Genomic DNA, 24,338 nt, shown 5'->3' with positions numbered 1-24,338 from the left:
ATTTTGTGTGGGGGATCATTAAAGTATTAAATAAGGTCAGTAACAAAAATGTCTAGTCTGGACAGAGACCTACATTTATTTGCAACACTCAGTTGAGCTTTCAGTTCTTCAAGTGTTCTAGTATTTAGCATGAAAATGCACTACATTTAAGCATTTATTGGTTGATTATAAAAGTCTATGAATAGAAAGGCTATTTCTAAGCTGCACTATTCTGCAGTTGCAACCATATAGTGTCAGGAAGATACACAGACAGACACTTACTTTAGTGTACTTGATGTCCAGTTCAGCGACAGGCTCTGGTGTCCCCTTGTTCACTGTTCGAGTTGTGATTGTGGTTAGTATGACCGTCGCCATTTTCTGAATTCAAGGCAGTGTTATTCATATCTATAAAGTGAATGAGACTGTGATTGACATATCAGCTGGAATGGTGCCAAATGGTGATAGCATTAAAACTTGAGAATTTGAGAATACCATGTTTACTACAACTTTTTAAAATAATTCTTATTAAAATAACCAAAACTATAATAATAAATAGCCTAAATAAGATTTTGCTATATGAATAAAATAAAAGGAAAATGACTACTCCTGCTATTTCTATTACTACTACTGCTAATAATAATAATAACAATTATTACTACAATAAAAATGATAATTGATCAAATCATTTCAATTAAATGTTTACATTTGAACACAATTAAGGAACGGAAATTTTACTACTGCTACTATCACCATGACAACTTCTACTACTATTACTACTACACACAGTATGTGAAAAGCAAATAAAACCTGTAGTTAAACAAATAAACAAACAAACTAAAACATATCAACTTTATTCATTTTTGTAAATATTTCTGAAACTGAGGCCTGCAACATGTTCCAAAAAAACTTGAGAGAGCAGCAATTTACATCTAGGAAAATTGGTCTCATTCACCAATATCTCCCAAAGTTTTTTATTAAATTTTTTTCTTGAGAAACGTCCTAAGAAAAAGTCTACGTCAGATTCATGATGTGTTCTTAAAGCGCAGAATTGTTCAAACCTTTGTGCTCTTGAGTGTGTATAGATTCTGTCCTTACCTAAAAATAAATCCCAAATAAAAAAAAAACATGTCAGAAGAAATGTCTTGGTGAATGAAGCCCAGTGTTCCTTAATGGGCCACCGCAAGGATTTTAGGTATTTCACGCACAGTGGAAGTCATCTGTCAACAATGTCCAGAAACACCTCCGACTTCTCTGGGCTCAAGCTCATCAATAATGGACTGATGCACAGTCAGAATGTGTGCTGTGACGAGTCAACCTTTTAGATTATTTATGGAAATAATGGACGTTCTTTGGGCCAAAGAGAAAAAGACTAATTTGCAAGTCCAAATTGTTACCAGTGTAAAGTTCAGAAGCTGGGGTCTGTCATGGTATGAGGGGGTATTAGTGAGTAACTTTCACATATGTGAAGGAACCATTAACGCTGAAAGATAAGTACACATATGTATGCTGTCAGAACAAAACTTTTAATTTAAAACAATGTAACTAGACTTTTTTCCAAGTAATGGGCCATTTTGTGGGCCATGTATTTTGAACCATTCAGCATGAAATTTGCAAGGGCAAATTACGCTAAAAACTGAAAAATACAAGGTTTTGTTCCGACAGCGGCAATATGCTCCCTTTTAGATGACATCTTTTACAGGGACGTCCATGCTGATTTGAACATGACAATCGTGTTCTGCACATGTTAATGAGAAAGTGGGTGCTAGACTCGCCTGCCTGTCTCCAGTTTGAAAATCTGTGGTGCATTATGAAGTCAATATACAACAACGAAGACACCGGTAGTTGCACAGCTGAAAACATGTATAATGGAAGAACTGCAAAAAAATCAGCTTTCAAAACTGAATTAATTGGTGTCTTCAGTCCCCAAATGATTATTAAGTGTTGTTAAAAGGAAAAGTGATGTATCACAGAGGTAAACATGCTCCCGTCCCACCTTTTTTTTTTAAGTTGCAGGTATCAAATTAGAATGAGGTTAAATTTACCAAAAAAAATCACGTTCGCAAGGTAAAACATAAAATATCATATTTTCCTACTGTTTTCAATTTAATATGTCAAAAAGTATTTACTAATAACTGCTTTCTGTTTTCTTAGCATTTCACACACCATGGTATCCTTTTTCAGAACTGAGGTTTGTACTAATAAGACTAGAAACAGTAACAGACATCCAATCTTGTTGAATGATTACCGATCGTTGCAAATTCAAGGGATATTAGTCCTAAAAATAAACAGAAATTGTTTGTTTCTTACCTTCATATGCAGCTGACATCATGAAATGTTGAGTTGCTGCGCTCAGCAACCACTGATGAAGCTCCTCGCTGTGGGTCCGTGCTCTCACCGCTGCACCAATCCGCCCTCTAATGGAACAAATGCAGTTGTTTTGTATCCAAATGAAGACATAATTTCCCCTATGAGCCACATCATGTCCCTCTTTCTTCTAGATCATCAAAGTCTCATTGTCAGATTTCTCTCTCTCCCTTTCTCAGGTTCTCTTACTCTCTTTTTAGCTCATTTCCATCAGATGACTTGACCCCACATCCACATCTTGTGCACCACTTTCAAGACAGTAAATGGGAAGATGCTCACCCTGATTAGAGCGCCCCCCCGCTGCTCAGCTGTCTCCCTCTAACGATGCCACCGCGTAGTTCCGTCTGCCACCTCCTGAATTTGGATTTAGCCTATACCACCTGTCTATGTAGGAATGACTCACAAGCTCGAACAACATAACCTTATAAATTAACCCTAATTAAAGTAATGATCCGCACTGCTGAGGCCGTCTTTGATTTTTGGCAGTGTTAGGAAGTGAAGGAGGCCTCCTGCCTTAAAGTATTTTTCACATCAGCATTTGATACATCTGAGAAATAAGAACCGTAACATGTATGGAAGAGCAAGCACAACGTTCTTCACCTATTGAGAGCAGTGAGAAGCAAACAAACAGCCAAAGTAAGCTACTTTGAGAACATTGTGTTTCATCTACAAACTAAAGCTGAGAGATTCGCGAATCAAGCACCTCCATTAGTGGAATGAATACAATTAGTCATTAACTTAATCAGCAATCAAATCACAACAGCATGCCACTGAACTGAAAACCTCTCATACAGTGGTCGCTAGTCCGCACAGCCTACATGCCTAATTAGATTTGGTCTGTGCGTGCATGAAAGTGTGACAAGGCGGATGAGAGTGACCTGGGCCCGGGGTAGCTGGTGCCATGGACGTCACCAAGCAGTCTGGCGGCCCCAGAGGTGTTGGTTTACTTTCCCACATGTATTCTTACAAACCCCACCTACTCTGCTGGGAATGCCTAGTAGTTTTCCCATGTCTCACACTGTGATTGGCTAGTAGTATCCTGTTTCCATCTGTTCGTGGTATATGCTACTCTTCACTAGGACTTCCTAGTAGTATCCTGCCTCCTGGGCCAGGATTAGCTAGTTGTTTCTGCTTCTTGCACAAGGATTAGCTAGTAGTATTGTACCTCCCAGGCCAGGATTGGCTAGTTGTTTCTGCTTCTTGCACAAGGATTGGCTAGTAGTATCCCATCCCTTTTGCTTTGATTACCTGTTTTTTCCCACCCTCTGCACTAGGATTTACTAGTAGCACTCTGCCACCTGTGCTAAGACTCGCTAATTGTTTCCTGCCTTGTGCACAAGGATTGGCTAATAGCATCCTACTCCCTGTGCTAGGACTGCCTATCTTTTCTTGCCTGTTGCACAAGAATTGCTTGTTCAAAGACTGACTATTTCTTGTGCTAAGACTGGATAGTAGTAGTCTACCTTCTGCACCAGGATCGGCTAGTAGTGTCCTGTATCTATCACCTAGATCTAGGGTCGGCAACATGATGCTCTTTTACTGCACTGTTGCAGCTCCACAGCAGAAAAAGATTTTTAGGCAAAAATAAAATAATCCTCCTTCACTGTGAAATAAAGCTCTGCTGATCGCTCTAACACAGTTATAACAATAAATGGTCTTAAACACTGGAGTTCATATAGCCTAAAACTGTTAATTTACCCACTTTTAACCCTAAAGATCAGCACAAAAACTGCTGGTTACATAGCAACGCAGACTACAATCTTGTCTAGCTCATCGCCAACGAAAGGGCAAAGAGAAAGACTTAAGACGAACATCAATAATATAGAGACAAATTGACTTATTTGCATTTATAATCACTCAGCTGGTTTCCTGATACGTTTAATCTTCAACGAGAAACTGTCAAACACTAAAAAAGTCACAAAGCTGAAGTCAGTTGCTCATTCGATTTTTCCCGTTCCACCTTAAATAGTGCAGCAGTTACATTCTGGCACCTCATGCACCATTTATGGTGGAACAAGAACATTCGAACAAGAAGCTGGCGAGTGAGAAGCTGACTTCAGCCTCATGGCAAGTCAAACGTTAAGAGTCATTTTACAAGAAACTATTCTACTTCTGTGGAAGAGTTTCCTGTCGGAGACGCGAGAAAAGCAGCTGAGCTACAGCTTAAATCAGAGCAAAGTCAGTCTGTTTTCATCTATATTATATTTTTTAGCCTACACTAGTACATTAGCACATACTAAGACATATTTACAGCCAAGATGGTGAAATGGACATAAAATGTTGTGGCTCCCAAGGTGGTTTGATTTTTGTTGAAAGGACAAAATGGCTCTTTGTAACATCTGGGTTGTTGATAGAACTGGCAAGCAGAACTAGTGTTCTTGCACTAAGACTGGCTAGTAGCATTCTGGTTCTTGCACTACAATTGGTCCATAGCATCCCACTTCCAGAGCTAAGAATGGTTAGTAGTTTCTCACCACCTGTGCAAGTATTGGCTAGTGATAGCCAAGCTCTGCTATGTATCAGGACTTGCTGGCAGCCCAGGCTCAGTATGATTGGCTAGTAGTTTTTCACCTCATGTAAAACGATAGGGTGGTGGTACTGTTTGCTCCCAGCCAATCCGAGACCTGTAGGTGGGACTGGGACAGAATACAGGTGGGAAAGAAAATAACTTGCCCCAGGGACTGGGAGTTAATGACCAGTGAGGACAGAGAAGCTGCTCCAGTCTTTCTGAATCCAACAGGTCAAAGGAGGCGTCATGTCCTGAAAGCGAGAGGTGAGTGGTGATTGAGTCTGAATGGACTGGACAGCGCAAACATTGTGTGTGTGTGTGTGTGTGTGTACACATTTTTTACTCCTCGCAGAGACTGTGAATGGGGAAAGGCCAGAACACTGACCTCTTTTCTCAAAACAGTTTTGGCTTACGTAGGTCCCTTCAAGGATATAAAAACACTATAGATGATTTGGCTTGCCTTACAAAAAAATGCTGCTTTTATTTGAAAAAAGCAAAAGTCAAAAGATTTCATTTTGTTTCCTGAGGTTAAGTTTAGCGTCAGGAATACAAAATGTGTGTTTTTGTATTCTACCTATTATTCTATCTACCCATTATGTTTTGAGTGACTTACGGAAAGAACTTCTGGCAAAGTGCAAAGAGACAATAGGTTAAGTACTTACAACATCCTAACATGATACAAATAGAAAATTTTTTATCACCTGGATGCTTGAATGCTTTTGAGATGATGTTTGTGATCAGTCTGTCAACAGAAACCTGAGCCTGTGTGAGAGAACAGCTTTGGTCAGAGGATTCCTAACGGAGTAGCTCAGTATGTTATTTGTATGTCAGGTCTAGTTCAAATACAGACATTTTAAGCTTGTAACAGGCATGCAAGTAACACTCTTTTCTTTGTTTTTCAGATCTGATGCAAGAGTGTAGCTTGATTTTCATCTCTCTCAAAGATTAAAGCTTAAAAGTACTATTTATCTGATGGGGACAGTTTTGGTGGTCTACCACAGGGGTGCCCAATCCTGGTCCTGGAGATCTACCACCTGGCAGAGTTTAGCTCCAACCCTAATCAATTCCAGGTAATGGAGGCTTTCAGAAGTATTTGGTCCCAATATTCAGATATGTTGGATCTGATCTCTCCAGGGTGGAAGACCTCCAGAATCAGGATTGGGCTCCCTGGTCTACCAGGTCTTGCATGGTTGTTGAAAGCTGTTTTTCCACACATTACATTTTGACTTGTAATGCCCTTTCCTAACTTCCTAGCCATTTTAGAAAATGGCTACATTTTAGAACTGTTTAGAAATGTATGATGCAGCTAAACTGGGTTTGAGTAGCTTCTTATGTGAATGTTAATGTCTCTTTGAAGGGGAACATAATGTCAGTGAAATCTTTGGGATAGCTTTCGTTGGGAGGCCGCACAGCTAGAACTGGTTGGGCTTAAGACTGGAAGGTATTAAGATCGGAGGCAGGAGGTGAACAAAAATAAAGGGTGGACAAATTAAATACTAAGAGATTTGATATTATACTTAAAGTTTGAGACTTTCGGTTAAATATGTTTTCTGCTTTTTGTTTTTCTAATGCTGAAGCATAAATAACTGTGGGGGCATTTGGTAAGTTTAAATGCACTTTTCATTTGAGAGCCAAACTAGGAGAGAGTGCACAGGTCAGAGACAGTAATGTCCATTTCTTTGAGAATAATAGCAACATTTTTCCTCTCTCACCCACTGATATTTTAAGCCCAGCAAAAAAAAAGCCAGAAAAATGACAAATCAGTATTTTCCCAACACTCGTGTTGAAACCAGCATGCGCATTGTGAACTGTTAAAAAACACAAAGTACAGCAAAACATCTGGCTCTAAAACAGTCCAAAATTCAGCTACTGTAAGGTGCAGCCATTGCTGACACAGGTGTTCAGATATGCATACACCTGTATAATCTGCATAGAAAAGCACTGACCAACAGAATAGGACACTGTGGGTCAGTTGCACAAGTCTGTTACCATACCTAATACCAAACGTCAACTAGAGGGTTGCTATGAGCTTCGGAGCAGTGGAACTGTGTTCTCTGGAGCTCAATCCGGTACCTTTGGGATACGTTAGAGTGATCCAGAACTGATCATCCAGCATTCCAATAAATGGTTAAGATGCCAACAAAGTCATTCAGCATGGTTTGATATGAAACGCTCCGTTCTAGAGAAATCGAGTCAGAATTCTTCACAGAGGTAGTGATTGGAACTAGATGTCGGAAGGGTTAATGCCTCTGAAAGCTAGAAACAGAAATATAAGACACTTTTAAAAATACTTTTGAGACAAAGTTTTGGCCTAGAATGTATTATTAAAAAACATGCATGTGGAGAGATACATGCAGGGCACTGTACATCAAAATATTCCACAAAGAAAACTTATTACTTATGATATAACACTATTTATATAACAGCATTAAGCTGTTTTTTTGCTGGTCTAGTGCTTGGTCTGATGCTGGTTTAGCTGGCCAGCATGGCTATACTAGTTGACCATCCAAAACACAACATACACTGGCTTTGCTGGTGATTAGCATATTGACTTCCATAGCTGCTGACTAGCATACCAACTGTGCTGGTTTTGCTAGTGACCAGCCATGCTGGTCTGTGCTGGTCTATCTGCGAAGAAATCTGTGTTGATAAAATCTCTACAATGAACCATTTCACATAAAAATAAACTGTGTTTACATGTAATCGATTTAATTGTGCAGAAATTTAGAAAAGGCGCCGGAATTCCCCTTTAAGTCCTGCAAGGCTAAGTTTAGTTTTTAGACAGACGGCGCCACCGTGTGGACTCTCCACTCTGAGCAGCAGAAGCCGTTTTTGGGTTCACTTAACGGTCAGAAAGACACTGTAGACACATTTCGTATGTTTTAGCTTTAAAACGTGAAGAAATGAAAGCACTGGTCATTTTTCTGAGAGAAATACAGGCCAGAGTTTCCCATTTTTGTCATCAAATGGGCGAAGAAACGTTGTGAGATTCTCGCCTCGTCAGATTTTAATGTAAATAATGAACGTAGTTGAGATTTCACTTCAAAAAACTGAGGTAAACAATATGTCTTACCGTTATTTGAACATGCTTTAATGCCGTGTTTTTGGTTTTAAGTGGATACGACAATGTATACGAGTGAAGATTGGTGCTTCAGACGAAGCAGAAAGGTTTTTTTTTCTTCAAATTGTCAGTTCCACCTTAAATACTGCGGCAGTTACATGCTGGAGCCTCTCTGTACAGAATAGAGCTGCTGCACCATTTAAGGTGGAACGGAGAATTCGACGACTCGGCAGGAGAATAGGAAGAGGGATTGGTCCTAGTCAGAGGTTAACGGTATTTTAAAGTAGTTACGTACAGTTTATTGGTTAAAATACTGAAGTAAATAATGTTTTATAGTGTGGATTTTGAATATCTGCTGTTTCCTAAGAAGGTGAAATTAGCTAAACATAGCTTTTGTGTGAAGTGAACCTATAATAACCTGTATATTTGAGCCTACTGTCGTCTTCAGCCACTGCAATGAGCTTTGGCGCCCCCTGTAGGCTCCTCTCATTTCGACATCATGTATTGGGAAGCTTCACACTCTGTCCTGCAGATATTGGCTCGATCTGTCCCTCCCCTCGCGCTGAGGCAGGAGGCTGCTGAAGCTGACCCTCAGGGGTCAGCCGTGGTGGTCATGGAGAGCCCCTCCTCGTTGGTGGTCGCTATTAGTGCTGGAGCTCCAGCAGTTCTGAGCGCTTCAGCAGCGGGAGGCTGACTGCAAGGGTTCAGTGGAGGACAGCTCAGGTACAGCATTCATCTCTTTCTTTTCTATTGTGGTGTTTTCTGTTCTAAACAACACACACACACCATTACATATGTTTCATGTACGTATGTGCATGTATTTCAATATACTGATATTTGTGTATATATATTAGCAATATATGTACATATATGACTATATATATGTACCTGTATTTTTTTTTATCATATTTTGTTTATTGATACTATTTATGTTTATTCTTTTTAATTTTTCCTTTTTTCTGTTCTATCTTACTGTGTTATATGCCAAAATGATTTGTTGTTTTAACTGTTAAAGGATAATGTAACCATCGCTAAATCTCTTGTAAAGATATCTACTCGCAAGATTTCCTGGTTTAAATACTGGGAAAACCACCTTCTGATGATGTATTTTAAAGGTGGATGTACAATTTAAAGGGCTTGGGGTGTTTTTTTTCACTACCTGGTTAATTTAATAAAAACTTTGGCCAACCATGTGAGATTAGTGCTAAATCCTTAATGCCAGCTAGCACCATTGGCCTTTAAATCAGTGGATAGCAGTCAATATTGGTTGACACTGCTGGGATTCCCAATGATTATGTGATGTATTTGCATAATGTGTGCTGGGTATAGTAATGAGAGAACACTGATGGATGGAAACACGAAAATTCAGTCATAGCATTCCTAATTCCTAATATGTCTCTCCAGCCTACATAAATAACATTTCCCAATTGTCAGTTTTAGAATCTCTGTTTCATTCTTTCTCCTACAGATGGTGCCTTCAAACCTGTTTCCAGAAATGGGCTTGGCGATGTCTGGTGTCACTGTTTTCCTCTGCTTCTTCACACTATTCCTGCTGGTTCTCCGAGTCCATAAGCAGAAAACCCTGCAACCGAATTTGCCTCCAGGTCCCAGGCCATGGCCAGTGGTGGGCAACCTCTTCCAGATGGGGGAGCAGCTGCACCTTTCCCTCACCAGCCTGAGGGCCCGCTATGGGGACGTTTTCCAGATGAAGATGGGCTCCCTGGCAGTTGTGGTGCTGAGTGGCCACTCCACCATCCGGCAGGCCCTGGTGCGGCAGGGTGAGGCCTTTGCAGGCCGGCCGGACCTCTTCACTTTTTCTGCGGTGGCCGATGGCACCAGTATGACCTTCAGCGAGAAGTACGGCGAAGCCTGGGTGCTTCACAAGAAAATCTGCAAGAATGCCCTGAGGACGTTCTCGCAAGCCAAGGCCCAGAACTCCGGCGCCTCCTGCCTGCTGGAGGAGCGCATCTCTGCTGAGGCACTGGAGATGGTGGAGGCCCTGCGGGAGCAGGGGGAGAAGGCGGGAGAGGCAGGACTAGACCCAGCCGCACTGCTGGTCACTTCTGTGGCTAATGTGGCCTGCGCGCTCTGCTTCGGAAAACGTTACGGCCATGATGACGAGAAGTTTCTCACCGTAGTGGACATTAATAAGGAGGTTCTGCGACTCTTTGCAGCAGGGAACCTGGCCGACTTCTTCCCCATCTTCCGCTACCTGCCCAGCCCGTCTCTGCGCAAGCTGGTGCGGTACATCCGCAGGATGAACGGCTTCATGGAGGACAACATCAAGGAGCACCTCCTCACTTTTGATAAGGTAGTGCTGCTTCCAAGCACGCTTACTAGTGAGTCACCTTCTTTAAACCAAGACGTCCAGGCAGCCTAAAACAAGGGTGAACAACAAAGGCACTGGTGACCATGTAGTTAATGTCCACCTATTTCAAAAGTACAATATTCTTCATCATTTTCCCTCAATCTAATGACTTTTCAGAGCATATTAAATAATAATATTTAAAACCAATAACAAATGATCAGTGTTACCTTAATTAATCTTTCTCATGTCGTTTGGCAGAAATGTAGAACTGTTGTTCTACATTTGTAGATATATGTAGATCATTTTGGCACTAAGAAATAATTCTACCATTTATCTACCATTTATATAGTGGAATGGAAAAGTGTAATAAGAAACTGACGAATACAAAGCTTCCGCCTTGAAGAGCAAGATAACATCCAACTGCACTGTAATGAAAACTTGATTTCTTTTCAACAATTAAAAAAGAACGTAAAAAGAATTATGACTACAGTAATGATTTTCTCAGTTTATCTCTCCGACTCGCCCCTAAGTAAAGTAAACTAGGCCAATGGTTAGATATGTTGAAGCATCAGTCAGCTGTAATCATTTGACAAGCAAATTATATCACTTGTTATACAACAGTTAGTTCCGGCCACGCAAGCTGATTGGTTGAGAAGCGCTCTAACCGTCCTGTAATTTCGCCATAACATCACTGGTTTTTCACAAACACCGTATCACTCCGCTAAGACGCCGTTGCTAAGCAACGAGTTTGACAGCTGTTGGAGCCATTTGAACGTTTTTATATCTTACTTTGCCACAAACAGAAAATGGATACTTTTAAGATCACATTTGACCGACAGCCAGTTTGGTCAGACTTTGAAGATGAGATTACACTGAATTCCCAAACTGTCATCACCACTGAGCAGCTTTTCAGTCGGCAGCTGTGACAGAAGAACAGCTGAACAACCTGGAATCAGCCAGAAATGAAGCGAAACCTGCAGTCTCGTCTTCAGAGTCTGATCAAATCGGACTGAGCCATAAAACTGCCGCAATAAAAAACAAAAAAGATGCTCAGTGGTGATGACAGTTTCGGAATTTAGTGTAAGGAGCTGGAGAACGAACTGCCGGCTGTGCAGCGAGTGAGCGGAGCTCGTTACTCTGACGTAGCAACAAGCTGCTTGTTAAGAAACTATAATTTGGCAGGAGGAACTGCTAACATTAAAATATATTAAACGCCGCGTTCACAGCCTAATTTATTAATTTCTTACTTTATTTATTTAACTGTTGTATAAAAGCAATAGAACACTCGAGGTCGTGTGTTATCGCTATAATATCACGGCTGTGACGATCTACGACCAAATCACAGCCGTGATGTTATTTCGCGATAACACACTCCCAAAATCATATCTTTGTCAAGAAGCTAAGACTGAGAGATGCAGTGCTACTGACACTAAACAGCAGGACAGATAACATATTGAATGCTACTTTTATGCTGTTTTATCTTCAAGGCCAGAAGGACCCTCTATTTCAACTTAAGCAAACTCAGATTAAAGAGAAGTTCCACTGATTTTTGAAAAACATCTGCATAATTCAGTGGTTGAGATGTAAACAAAGTTATTCAGAGTGCTTTGATGTGAAATGGGTGACTGTAGAGATTTCTTTACAGTGGTAGCGATAGGAACCAGAAGGCACGATGTCCATAAATCTTATTGACACTGGTAGACGTTCTCCAGACGCTAAACACATTTCTCACGCTACCTATGACACAGTTCAGCGTGTTCAGTTGGATCAGTGTGTCCACTGGGTTGAGGCCAGAGCAGTGTGTCCCTCTCCCAGCACTGATAAAGTGGCTCTTTGTTTCTGTGCAAAACGTTCACACGCATTCATTTAATATGCCGTAGTCAGTCTTGTGGAAGGCACACGCATAGTCTGAAAAGGATTTAAGGGTTTAAAGATCATAAACCACATTTCTAAGAAATCAAAACAGTTTGTTTTATTATCTTATTAAAATCAGCTGCATGAAAGGAACTGCTTTATTCGGTGCATCTAGAATGAACCGCCCTAACGATAATGATACACAATGTAGAGTACTGTGCAAAAGTCAAAGACCACCCTTTGTAAATTTGGTGGAAATGGTCATTAAGTACTTAAGTTATTCAGAAGCCTCAAGAACTCAATATAATATCAAATATTTCACTCTTCAGTTCATCCACCCTTTGTCTTCATTACAGCCTCCATACTTTTCAGAAGACTTGCTTTCAGTGCTTTCCACACCTCAAAGTTCAGTCTTAGAAGTTGGTTGCACTTTCTGCTTCCCACGATCCAAATAATCCCGAACACATTCAGCGATGTTGGGGTGGTCAGTACATTGTTCTGAGAACACCAGCAGCTTCTTTTCTTAGTAAGGGCTTCTTGACAGCTACACATCCTTTCAGACCCATAGGGTTGAATTGTTCTCACAGTGGAAGGATGGACAGAAACACCTGTGGATGTTTTCAGATCTGAAGCAGCTTGATTTTCTCCTCTCTCTCAAAGATAAAAGCTTTAAGTGCTGTTTATCTGATGTGGTCAGTTTTGATGTCTACCAGGTGATTGTTAGGAGTTCCATTTTCTCATTTTTTGGATCAACTTTATCGTTCCTTATGCAAGTGAATTATCATATGTGTAATCTTCTCAGAAATATCTCCTGAAATATGATGAACTTGCACTTAATTGCTGTATAGACTGAATATTAAATAAATGAAAAGTGGTCAGTACTGTACTTATGGAATGGAAATGTAACTGTAATTATTGTATTTAAATGTAAATGTAATTATTGTTAACTGTGTCTCTAATGGTGCAATTGTATAATTACACTAGATATTTATCTAATATAAATCAATAACTCATCCTCATTCATCCATTACTACAAGTCAGTTTATTGCTTTGGCTGATGACTTTCTAAAGAATGACCCTTTGCCCATTTATGTTTACCCAGAACTGTATCCGTGACATCACCGATGCCCTCATAGCGATGTGTGAGGATCGTCAGGAGGACGAAGAGAGAGCTGTTCTCACCGACTCACAGATCATTCACACCGTCATCGACATCTTTGGTGCAGGTGAGATGAAGATGTGGAAGATCGAGATTGAGCAGTGCTCTCATTTTTAGGCCAAGATGCAAATCTGAGTCCTAGAATAAGGGCTGTAAAAAGAACTCAAACTCAAAGTTAATTGAATTTTTTTATTTCTGGAGACCACCAGGTCACTATAGGACAGTCTAAAATCTGTAAAGGAAGAGTTCAAATTTAATCAGTTTTATTCAGTCAATGTTCCCCTTATTCCAAATGTAGTTGACATACTGTTGGAGGGCTGGAACGGGACTTATTTTCAGGCCACACACTCACACAGCACTGCCTTCATGCAGAACTTTTTTTTTTTTAAATCTGTGCATTATGTCTGCATTTTACTCTTATTTATTATTTATTTGCCACACTGAGAAAACCAAGATGGGTTGCTAGTGATTACAAACTGGTAAGGGCTTTTATCGTAAATGTGACATAATCATGACAGTCAATATGCTACTAACTAATGCTACTTAAGTAATCTTGAGTCAGCATTTCTCACTGCCTAAATGCTCAGCTATGTCCTCTTCCTCCTTAAGTATCTTGTTCATTTTCTTGGTGCTATGGTGGTTTTTAGTAGTTCTTGCCATTACTATCCATCTTCACATGACTCACATGAAAATTGCCTCATCAGCAATGAAAAAAAGGAAGGAACACTGTAGAGCACTGCGTGTCATGTCAGCCTACACTAACCTCTTGTTAGCGAATTCGAATTGCCATTTTACTTTAAATATTGAGCACTGTCATGCCAGCGCCCCTAAAGGTGTCTGAATGTAACTGCAAAATCATCTGCCATATTTAATTGATTAATTAGCCATCATGCACTGTAATCACCGGAATCATCCGAGTAAACGGGGTCTCCAAAGTGGAAGTTGAGCACTAGGGAAATGCTTTTGCCGTCTTATCTAGCGTCATTTCAAAATCGAAAAAAGTAGTTTGCTTTACATGCTCACCAAATATGTGAACAAAGCAAATTTTACGCCATCGTTCAATAAACGTCAAACAATCTATCGAACAGCTGGTAAATGTTTAACAGTGCAGCTAACAGGAGAGGGGAGCTGGTTAGCATTAGCTTCGTTAGCATGATCTGCTCTGCCCACGACAGAACATGTTCGATTTTGGCTCACCAAATCACTGACACAAGTTTAGATGATGAAAAATAATGATTGAAATTTGAGAGAGTGAAGCTGAGCAACTGCTGAAGGGACAGAAAGGTGAAATTAAACCTGTTATGTGTTGTTGGGATCTTTAGCCTGATATGCTACCTTAATGTTAGCTCAGCAAGCAAGCTACAGACCCAAACAGTGCCACCCATCACAGTACAGGATTGATTCTGAAAACTGATGCTTTGTTGACACAAATTTAGATGATAAAAATGTTCGAGAGAGCAAAAGTAGAGTGACAGTAAGCCGAGATCAAACTTTTGTGGTGAGTGCAGAGAATGTGTAGCCGTGGCTGAGCTGTTATCATGCTAAGTTTTTCTGGGATTTTTCCAGGTTCTAATTTCTCCCCTTTTTCTATCAGCGCTGCCTGTTGGTGAACTCCCACGCCACCAATCAGTGAGCCCTTTAAAATATAAATGGGTGGGTTATGTTTACTTTTCCGTTCAGACATGGAATAGAAATTTGACATAATTTTTAAATACCATAATAAATTTTAAACACCGTCATGATTTTCACATACCATGGTATACCATATTACCACCATGTTGTCCAGCACTGTCAGCAGGCAATCAGCGCAGGAAGCATGGACAAAGGTGCGACAAGGCCATAGCTACTGATAGATTAGCTGTCATTGGCAGGGCCGGACAGATGAGCCAGGCTGTATTTAGTCAATAATGTAAACACATGAACCAAATTGGAGCATATTTAGGAGAAGGAATTATTTCATGCATCTTATAGTTGGTGAAACATCAAATTAGCCTTTTAGCCCCAAATGCAGTTGACCAGCTAAAACATGTTTGCTTTTTGATTTTGCACTGCAGCTTTTGAGGCTAATGTAGCTAACAAGTAATGGAAGCTTATATTACACTAATTAGCACTTACAAAAATGACAAAAATACAGACAAAATTCAGGCGGCCTCTGCTGCTTTTAGCTATGCTCACATACCTTTGTCCGTTTTTACAGATAACAATGTGTCAGATGGTGTCAGAAACCAAGCAACTCAGTAAGATTACTGAACAACTTTGAGGCAGGTGTGCATGATGCTTACTGGCGGAGTATAAGCTTCCATTATTTCTTAGCTATATTAACCTCAAAGCTGTAAAACAAAGCAAACTTTAAACACCAAACATGTCTTGGCTGATCAGCTATGTTCACGTTAAATGGAAAATTGTGTAAATGTGATTTTTTGCCGTACTATTGCATTAAGTAAACAGTTGCCAAAACCCTGATGTATAACTGTGAGGGCAGTTGTTTTTATTATCACACATTTACAAGATGCCCAAGAGGCGTTCTTTATGGGGGCACGTCTCTGCTATTGCTTTTCCTGGAAGAAAAAAAGCATATTTGGGATGAGACCCAGATGCTTTATCTGGCTTTGCTCCACAGGCCAGGGCCTGCACTGCACTATTCTCTGAATCCTGTGTTTTGGATCCTTTGCTTGTTGGCTTGCGACATTCATTCCTGTGTTAGTTTATGTATCTGAGTAATGTGAGTTTGTTAAAGAGCGTTTAGCGTTTTCTCTGATGAGCCACAGGCCACTCTTTTCTGTACACTGGCTGGCTGAAGTGAGGTAGGAGGGGCTCCAGGCTTCAGTGCAGCATGATCCATCTTTGTCCTACTTGGCTGCATCTGCTGTTGCATCTCTCTGCCTGCTCCGTGCCCTCTGGTTAAATAGTGCTACAGACAAATACAATGAATTGTTGGATTGCTTGGAGTTATGCTTCTGTTTGTTTGTGTCTGCGCAGTAGGGATGCGCCGATATGGGAATTGGGAAAAGATAAGTATTTATTTGCACATACCGATACATAAACCTTTATAAAATGTAGAAATTGGGACTAGTGGACGACATGGCAAAAGCACACCATATATATAAACCACTATATAAACATAAACAAGACATTTTCTGATTCAGCAAAAATAAGGAGTTCCTGAAAATGTGCCCCATATTTTCAGTGTATTAGAGCATTCAACATTATAAAAGTACAATATTTGAAACAAATATAGTGTCCGAATCTAGCGTTTGAGTAACAAGCTAATCTTAGCCCTAAGCTAACACACTAACCATAAACCAATGTGCTAGTCACAAAGCATCAATATATACTGTAAGGGTCCAGCCTGTGCCGCTGGCCGCCAGCAGAGGGCGACGGCGGCAAGGCACCACAAGTTCAGGGGACTCCAATTCCCAGAAGGCCTCAGGCTGATTAGGCCCAACCTGGCAAGCCTGGGGGCTCCTCTACCTCAGGCCGTGGCAAACAGCAGCCCTTTGTCACACCTTTGTAGACCGGTACAGTACTAAACCCAGGTGGGTATTTAGACTAAAAGAAAAGGAAAGAAAAGAAAAGAAAAGAGGGCTGGTAAAAAAGAGAAATTGCCCCAAAACAACAGAAAGAAGAAAAAGTGGGCTAAAAAGGAATAAATTGCCCCAAAACTACTTAAAAGACAAAAAGAAGGCTTAAACAAGAAACGGCTACTAAATTGGGTAAAAAAAAAAAACACCAAAAAAAAGAAACAGCTCCAAGCCAAACGAAAAAGGTGAAACATAAAGCTGATCTTTGTCTCATAATTACAGAGGAAGTGTCTTTTGTTTTCTGATTATCTTTTATTTTACTTGTCTGTCTCAGCCTTTGTTTGAGCGCGCTGCTTTCAGCGTCCCCTTTGTTGGCCCTTTCCTGCCGTTTTTTCCATTCCCATTCATTGAGGTGTTTTTCCTGTGTTTTTCCCTGTGGCGCAGTGGTAACTCCTCGGACCTCTATTCAGTACATCGGCGGTTCGAGCCTGGCTCTCATTAATTCATTTAAGACCCTTTCTCATGGGTTTTCCTCTCCACACTTGGGTCTGCCTCCCTGCCGTTCCGTAACACATACAACACTGTAAAGTGCTGTACAATACTAATATGATACAGTACTATATATTGTGATACAATTCAATACAATTTGATAAAAAACAAACATGGTTTGGCTATAAATAAGAAACAATTCATATAAAATTACACCATGCTTTTGATTTGCTAGCAAGAACTGCCACTTTTAAGTGGTTTAAATGTGCATATGTGAGGGCAACTCTAAACAGCCTTTAAGCTGCATTAACTAAGAACAATGCCAGGCTGTGTTTTCTTTCACTTTTAGGGTTCGACACAATCATTGCCGGCCTGCAGTGGAGCCTGCTGTATCTCATCAAGTTCCCGCACATCCAGGCCAGAATCTACCAGGAGATCGGTAAAAAAAACACCACTCGTGCACCCCAGTGAGCGCTACATATTGTTCAGATGCTCCAGATGCATCTTGGAGGCATTAGCTCAACATAATCAGTGATGGTCACTGAAATTTCGGAAACTGTTCAGCCATCGCAAACTGCTGAAATTGTTAAAGGTGGCAGCTTAAATCATCGTTTACAGAATATAGGGCATGTGTTTTAGAGTGATTAACCTGATATTTAATAACTCGGATTTTTCCTGTATGTGGTCTAAATATTTGGTTGTTATTCAGGCTGATATGTAAGGAAGCCATGCTTTTCAGTTAGATGCCCATAGAGTAAGTAGGGGACCTTACTCTGTGTGTGTTTAACCCGTAATCACAAGCAATCTCACCTTGTACAATGAATACACGACTGTGCAAATCCCAATCATTAATTTAATTTCCAATCAAAACGGCCATCAAGTACAAGTTATTCATATTTCAGGACATATTTCTCAGGAGATTAGATACAAATAAGGAATAAGGAAGGAAGGAGAAAGCCAAAGGAAAATAAGTGAAAAGTTTCCGAAGGTAGAGTTCAAAAAATGATTAACAGCTACAGAAAAAATGAGACTCCTGACAAACAACCCTGCGAGACATGGAAGATGACCAAAGCTGTCCCCATCAGATAAACAGGATATAAAGCTGTCATCTTTGAAAAATATCAAGCTCAGTCTTGCTTCAGATCTGGAAAAAATCCACAGGTGTTTCTGTCCATCCTTCCACTGAGAGAATACAACTCAGCGCTATGGGTCTGACAGGATATGTAGCTGTCAAGAAGCCCTTACTGAGAAAAGGACATAGACTGGCAAATGAGACAAAGAAGCTGCTGGTGTTCTCAGAACAATTAACTGGATGTGTTTGGGATTACTTGAGAACATAAGAAGCCAAAAGGGCAACTGAACTTCAGAGGTGTGAAAAATATACACCAAATTCTTTTTAAGTATATTTACAACAGCATGTTCGGCAGTTGAAGCATACTGCCGGCTTAACTTTCTAACGTACTTAATGGGCGTTTTGATTGGAAAAATAGATATATGAAAGGTGGGCTCTGTATATACAGGATAGAGCAAAATACTTGTAGTGATGGCTGAACACTGAAAACACTGTCCTAAATGAGCTCAGTAATGTATTCTATTACAATACATAAAAAAGTAACGTGTACAGAATATATAAAATTCTATAATTATATAAATTTAGAATACATTTACAATGAACATTGAAAAGGCACCTTGGAAATCTTTGTTTTTTTAATTCACACTGTTCCCCACTGTTACTGGTTGTCAGCTGTCATGTAATTATTCTCTTTCCTTAAATATGGCTCATGAAAAAATCATTTAAATTAATTTCTGAACATTTTTTTCCTCTCTTAACACCTGCTTCTGTCCACTATTGCTCCCACAATCCCCGAGTGGGAAGCCAGTACAACAAAGGAGATTATTAATTTAGTCATCCCCCAAAAGAGCTCAGTAGTGCTCGATTTATAACTGATCGTCACATTGGTTTATCAGTCTACTCAGGCTTTAGTAGGAACTTCAGTTTGTAAAGAAGCTGTTAATTGAGTTCCGCTTTAGAGTTCGTCTAACAAACTGGTCTGCTACATGCCGTGCAATGATTCTGCTTAATAAACAAGTACTGATGGTGTTTCTTTTAAAGATTGTATATATTTATTTTTAAATTTAGTAGGTAAGTATTCTAAAAGTACAGGGTGTCCCAAAAAAATTGACATTGTTTCGTAGTCTAATAACATAACCAATTCTCCCTCAAATGATCTCAAATTTTAACAAAATGTGTAAAAACTAACCAAGTTTCATATTTAATGTTTTTTTTTCAGGTTGAAGAATGGCGTTCACTAGAAATGAAAAGGCATTTTGTGTGTTAGAATATGCTCAAACACAGTTAAACAAGAGTGTGCAGCATGCATTTTCGAGAAAGTAAAAATGCACCAACTGGAAAGCAAATTTGGACATGGCACAAAAAATTCAAAGAGGAAGGCTGTCTGTATTCTGAATACTGCCTTTACTAATTGTAACTTGGACTGAATTCAGATACTTAATTGTATTCTGAATATGTATCCCAAATTGTATTGTATTCCATTACATCCCAACCCTGTGTTTATACAATATACTGAAGCCGGATTTCTCACCTGTAAGTGCCATGCTGAGAGGGACCTGTTTGGATGTGAAGCTTTTAGAAGTTGCTCCAAAAAAAGATAAGTAGAGCAGTTTCAGAAAGCATCTGAAACGGTATATAGTTAGTATGTGTTATTACAAAGATGTGCAAGTATCTGTTATGGTCGCTTATTGCTTCAGTTTGTGTGTGTTTGTTTTCTCAGATGATCAGGTTGGGTTGAATAGCCTTCCACGATTCGAGGACAAGCCAAAAATGCCATACATAGAAGCCTTCTTATATGAAGTTTTTCGCCATGCATCCTATGTGCCTTTCACCATCCCTCATTGGTAAGGTCTTACGTTTTTGATTTATTGCTATTTTAATACAACATATCTGCATTGTTTAAAGGGGAATTTCACAGATTTTTCATTAAGATGTAAAGAGTCATTCAGAAGCATTCAGTGGTTTGGTGTGAAGGCGTTACAAATCCTTATGAAATTATTTTCATAGCTTTGAATGGGTAGAAAAATGCCTACAAGTCCTCATTTTCTGTCTCTTTCTTTTTGTCATGTAGCACAACTGAAAATATCACACTGAATGGATACTTCATCCCGAAAGATACGTGTGTGTTCATCAACCAGTATCAAGTGAATCATGACACGTATGTTACAGTGTGTTTTTAATGCATGTGTTTAGGCCTGTGTAAGGCACGCAAACCCAGCCACGCATTACAGTGATTTTACTCATGCCCAACAACAGTCCTTAACTGTGGTAACTTTTACTGTAATGGCATCAATTGGCTTTTTTAAATCTTTTTATGTTCTGTATCTCTAATTCTTTGTTATATATTGTGTCCTTTGAATACTAAATGTTAGGGCATATTATAGAAAATGTAAGGAAATAAGCCTGGATAAAGTTCTCCTGATCAACTGATGGGGCCAACACTTTTATTGAATGGCTATGGTCTAATTTGTTCTAAATTATGTATAAAATATATTACACATGACTATGGGGGTTTGTGGAAAGAGCTGTACATTTGGTTTTGAGAGCAAAACTTTTTTTTTTTTTGGAAGTTAAACTTCTAGGGTAAGAAGTCCCCTGGACAGGGGGCAAAAGGCCCTTTTAGCATACTGCTACAAATATAATTTTCACTTTGTATTTTGCCATATTTGATTAAAATGAGATGAATTCAATAAATATAAACTGATTTTTTATGCTTCATTCTGTATATTTTTACCAGTTATCTTCCAAATTCTCTTTCTGTATCCCAAAGGGAGATCTGGGGTGACCCGGAATCATTCCGTCCGGAGCGCTTTCTCAACCAGTTCACTTATCTTAATAAAGACCTGGCCGAAAAGGTGATGATCTTTGGGATGGGGAAGCGCCGTTGCCTTGGAGACAGCTTTGCTCGTCTGGAGATGTTTGTGTTCTTAACGACCATACTCCAGCGTCTGCGCATCGAAAACGTTCCAGGTCAGGAGCTCGACCTCAGCTCTTGTTTCGGTCTGACCATGAAGCCCAGACCTTACCAGATCAAGATTTCCTCTCGGATGTAGATCCTCAGCGTTTCTCCCTTATTATCTGGTTACAGCACTGACTCATACCAACACCACGTCCAACAACCAAACAACACCAGTTGACCAGACAGGCTCAACACACCTTTACCATAAAAAGCTAATGCTGTTTACAACTGGACTTTGTGTCAGGTTCATCATAACCAATCACACAGCTCAACACAGCTTTTAACGTCTTCTACCTCTGAGAAACAAGAATCAAGAGATTATTGGTTTTTATGACTTTAATACGTTCTTATAACCAACTAAGGCTTGCATGACTTTTTTGGAATAGATGTATTCATAATCCATGCTGAAACATATTCATGTATAAGCTTAAGTGATCGTAAGACTCTGTTAATATTCTTAATATTAAGAGATTTGTTTGAAAACAGAGCTTTCAGTGTGAATTATCTGTTGTGATGAGTTTGCGGTCTCTTCTGAAAATCTAAGAACACACACACACACACATTGTCTAAGCCACTTATCCTTAAGGGTTGCAGGGGAGAGCTGGAGCCTATCTCAGCGGTCAATGGGCAGAAGGCGAAAATCTAAGAACGGTGAACATTAAGTACAGGTTTGACCACTGCAAGTTTTCTTATGAATTAATTGCTATTAATTAAATTAACTCACCACTGCTAATTAGAACTATGGCAAGGGATGCTTGATGATGCTAAGATGTTAAGACAGTTGCTTAAGGAAATAATTATATATTTAGATTTGTGTGATTTGATGATGTACAGTGGATGCAAAAGTTAGTGACCACTCTTCATTTATGTGTTTAATTTCCAGCGTCCATTACGTACAAGTTTTTTGTTTTTAGGGAGATATCAGTGAAGAGATAAGGAAGCGAAGAGTCAAAGGAAATTAGACAAAAACAGCAACAAGAGTTTCCAAAACTGCAAGACCTGGTAGACCACCAAAAAGGACACTTAAAGCTTCCATCTTTGAGAGAGAGGAGAAAATCAAGCTGCTTCATATCTGAAAAAATCCTCAGGTGTGTCTGTCCATCCTTCCACTGAAGACAATGCTATGAGACTAAAAGGATGTGTAGCTCTAAAGAATAACATACTTGAATTATTAACCAACCTTCTGGTTATAGTTGGTTATCAACAACATTATAGACAGGGTTAGGTTTAGGGTTAAGTTTAGATTTAATTTGAGTCTTTCACACCCAAACTTCAGTTGCATTTAATAGATTTTTAGGTCAGTGTTACTTAAAGACTCCAGACCTCAACATCATTGAATGTGTTTGGGATTACTCAGATTGTGAGAAGCAGAAAATGCAACCAACTTCTAAGACTGAACTTTGGATATGTGGAAAAATATCTCTCAGCTTTCTTAGAGCCTCCTGAGAACTGCATTTTTTTATATTATATTTGGTTGTTGAGGCTTCTGTGTAATTTTCTGTTAAATATGTTTTCTGCCTTTTTCCCTGACACTGAAAGATGAATAACCTGTACTAAATGGCCTTTTTTTTTACTGGAAATTAAAGGGTATAAACAAAACCAGGGACATTCTGCTCCAGTGCCTGAACAAAGTCCTCCTTGTTGAAGAGAAGTTTTTGTATTTGAATGAAAGAGTTCCAGTTGAGTGATAGTGAGAAGGTCAGTGGCTTTATTCCAAACAAAGGCTACACGTGCTGAAGGAATAGAACATGACTGAGGCTGTGGGGTCGGAAGATGACGTCAAAGACTCTGAAAGACTCTAATAAAAGAACAGCTCATTAAAACTAAAATCTGGGGCTGTGACCAAAATGGATTACTTCCTCATTAGTATTGTGCCATATAGAGGAGGGGCTACTTAGGTTATGTAACGAGTCAGAACAAATCAGACGCTCATGGATAAAAAACAGTTTTGAGGTTTTAATGAAAAAAGGGAGATCTAAACTTGTAGTGATTAAACAGAGAAAAACAGGACAGGCAGACAAACAACGCTCAGTGAAACTGGAGCAATACTTTGCCAATAAGTGAGTACCTATAAAAAATAGATGTAGAGGTAGACACAGGTGAGGAGAATCATTAATTGGGTGAAGCTGATCTGAATTGAATGGTGCCTGTGAGTTCTGGGTCAGGTGATCCTTCTCAGAATTATGGGAGTTGGAGTTTGGGAACACAAGAGTCAGATTAGCAGCAGAGTTGGAGGGAGATGTCACAGTTTACCAAAAAGTGATAAAAACATGCATCAATGAAAGAACATGGACATTTTTTTCTTTGTTAATGAACATCCACCAGTGAATGCCGACATGTGCCGATATTCGGTAATTCTCCCGGAGCTTTCAGTTTCGTCTTCACCAGCATCACAGGAGAGACTATAAAGTTACAACAGTTGACAGCTGGACTTATCACCCAGAATGTGTTCAAGTTTGCTGTAAAAAGGGCGCGTTATTTAGCCACAGCCACTTCTTTGATTCATGCCCTCGGATTCTTTAAACTTTTCTTTGACGCTGCAGCCTCGGGCTCCTCCGGCCGCGTTCGGCTGTTTCATTCGAAACCTCTTCGAACACGGAGCGGTTGCAACAAGTCTCTTCTAATTTTTTTGGTACAGAAACATCAGCCTAACGAATGTTGAGTTGGACTGACATAAAAGTCTCATGAATTCCGATCTGGCTGTTCAGACTGAGTCGCATTGCCGCAGATCAGATACGTATCGGATTTCAGTACCACATATGAAAGCGTCTCAAATCGGAATTGAAAATGTCAGATTCAGTGCGTTTTTTGCTGTTCACACTGACACACAGATACAAATCTGTGTCACATTTGAAGAAAAAGATCAGATTTGGGCCACTTTTACCTGCTGTGTAAACGTAGCCTTAGAGTCACAAACTCCCATGGCGCTCTCATGCTCTTATCTAGCCCCGATATAGCCCCTAATCTAGATATGATACAACTCCCTCCTCCAAGAGGAGCTCATAAACAATCACAACAGCCGCAGCATGGCAGAAGGGGGAGTAGATTAAGGACTTTTGCATC

At 39.8% G+C, this 24,338-nt stretch overlaps 1 protein-coding gene across 1 annotated transcript; it reads left to right on the top strand.

The window, feature by feature from the left end:
- Positions 1-8,478: 8,478 nt before the first annotated feature.
- Positions 8,479-22,607, top strand: LOC118827424 (cytochrome P450 1A1). Its single transcript, XM_036598780.1, has 7 exons — positions 8,479-8,636; positions 9,382-10,224; positions 13,178-13,301; positions 17,594-17,683; positions 20,037-20,160; positions 20,388-20,474; positions 21,087-22,607. The coding sequence occupies exons 2-7, from the start codon at positions 9,382-9,384 to the stop codon at positions 21,367-21,369; spliced, it is 1,551 nt and encodes a 516-aa protein (XP_036454673.1). The 5' UTR covers positions 8,479-8,636; the 3' UTR covers positions 21,370-22,607.
- Positions 22,608-24,338: the final 1,731 nt, after the last annotated feature.

Source organism: Colossoma macropomum, unplaced genomic scaffold, assembly GCF_904425465.1.
Source record: "Colossoma macropomum unplaced genomic scaffold, Colossoma_macropomum, whole genome shotgun sequence".
In the NCBI taxonomy this organism is placed as follows: Eukaryota; Metazoa; Chordata; class Actinopteri; order Characiformes; family Serrasalmidae; genus Colossoma; species Colossoma macropomum.
This window is presented reverse-complemented; position numbering and strand designations above follow the sequence as displayed.

Excerpts from the sequence above, each read along its gene's own strand:
- LOC118827424 (XM_036598780.1), top strand. The coding sequence starts at position 9,382 with ATGGTGCCTTCAAACCTGTTTCCAGAAATGGGCTTGGCGATGTCTGGT. Across the intron at positions 10,225-13,177 it reads ACCTCCTCACTTTTGATAAG|AACTGTATCCGTGACATCAC; the intron begins GTAGTGCTGCTT and ends ATGTTTACCCAG. Across the intron at positions 17,684-20,036 it reads CAGAATCTACCAGGAGATCG|ATGATCAGGTTGGGTTGAAT; the intron begins GTAAAAAAAACA and ends TTGTTTTCTCAG.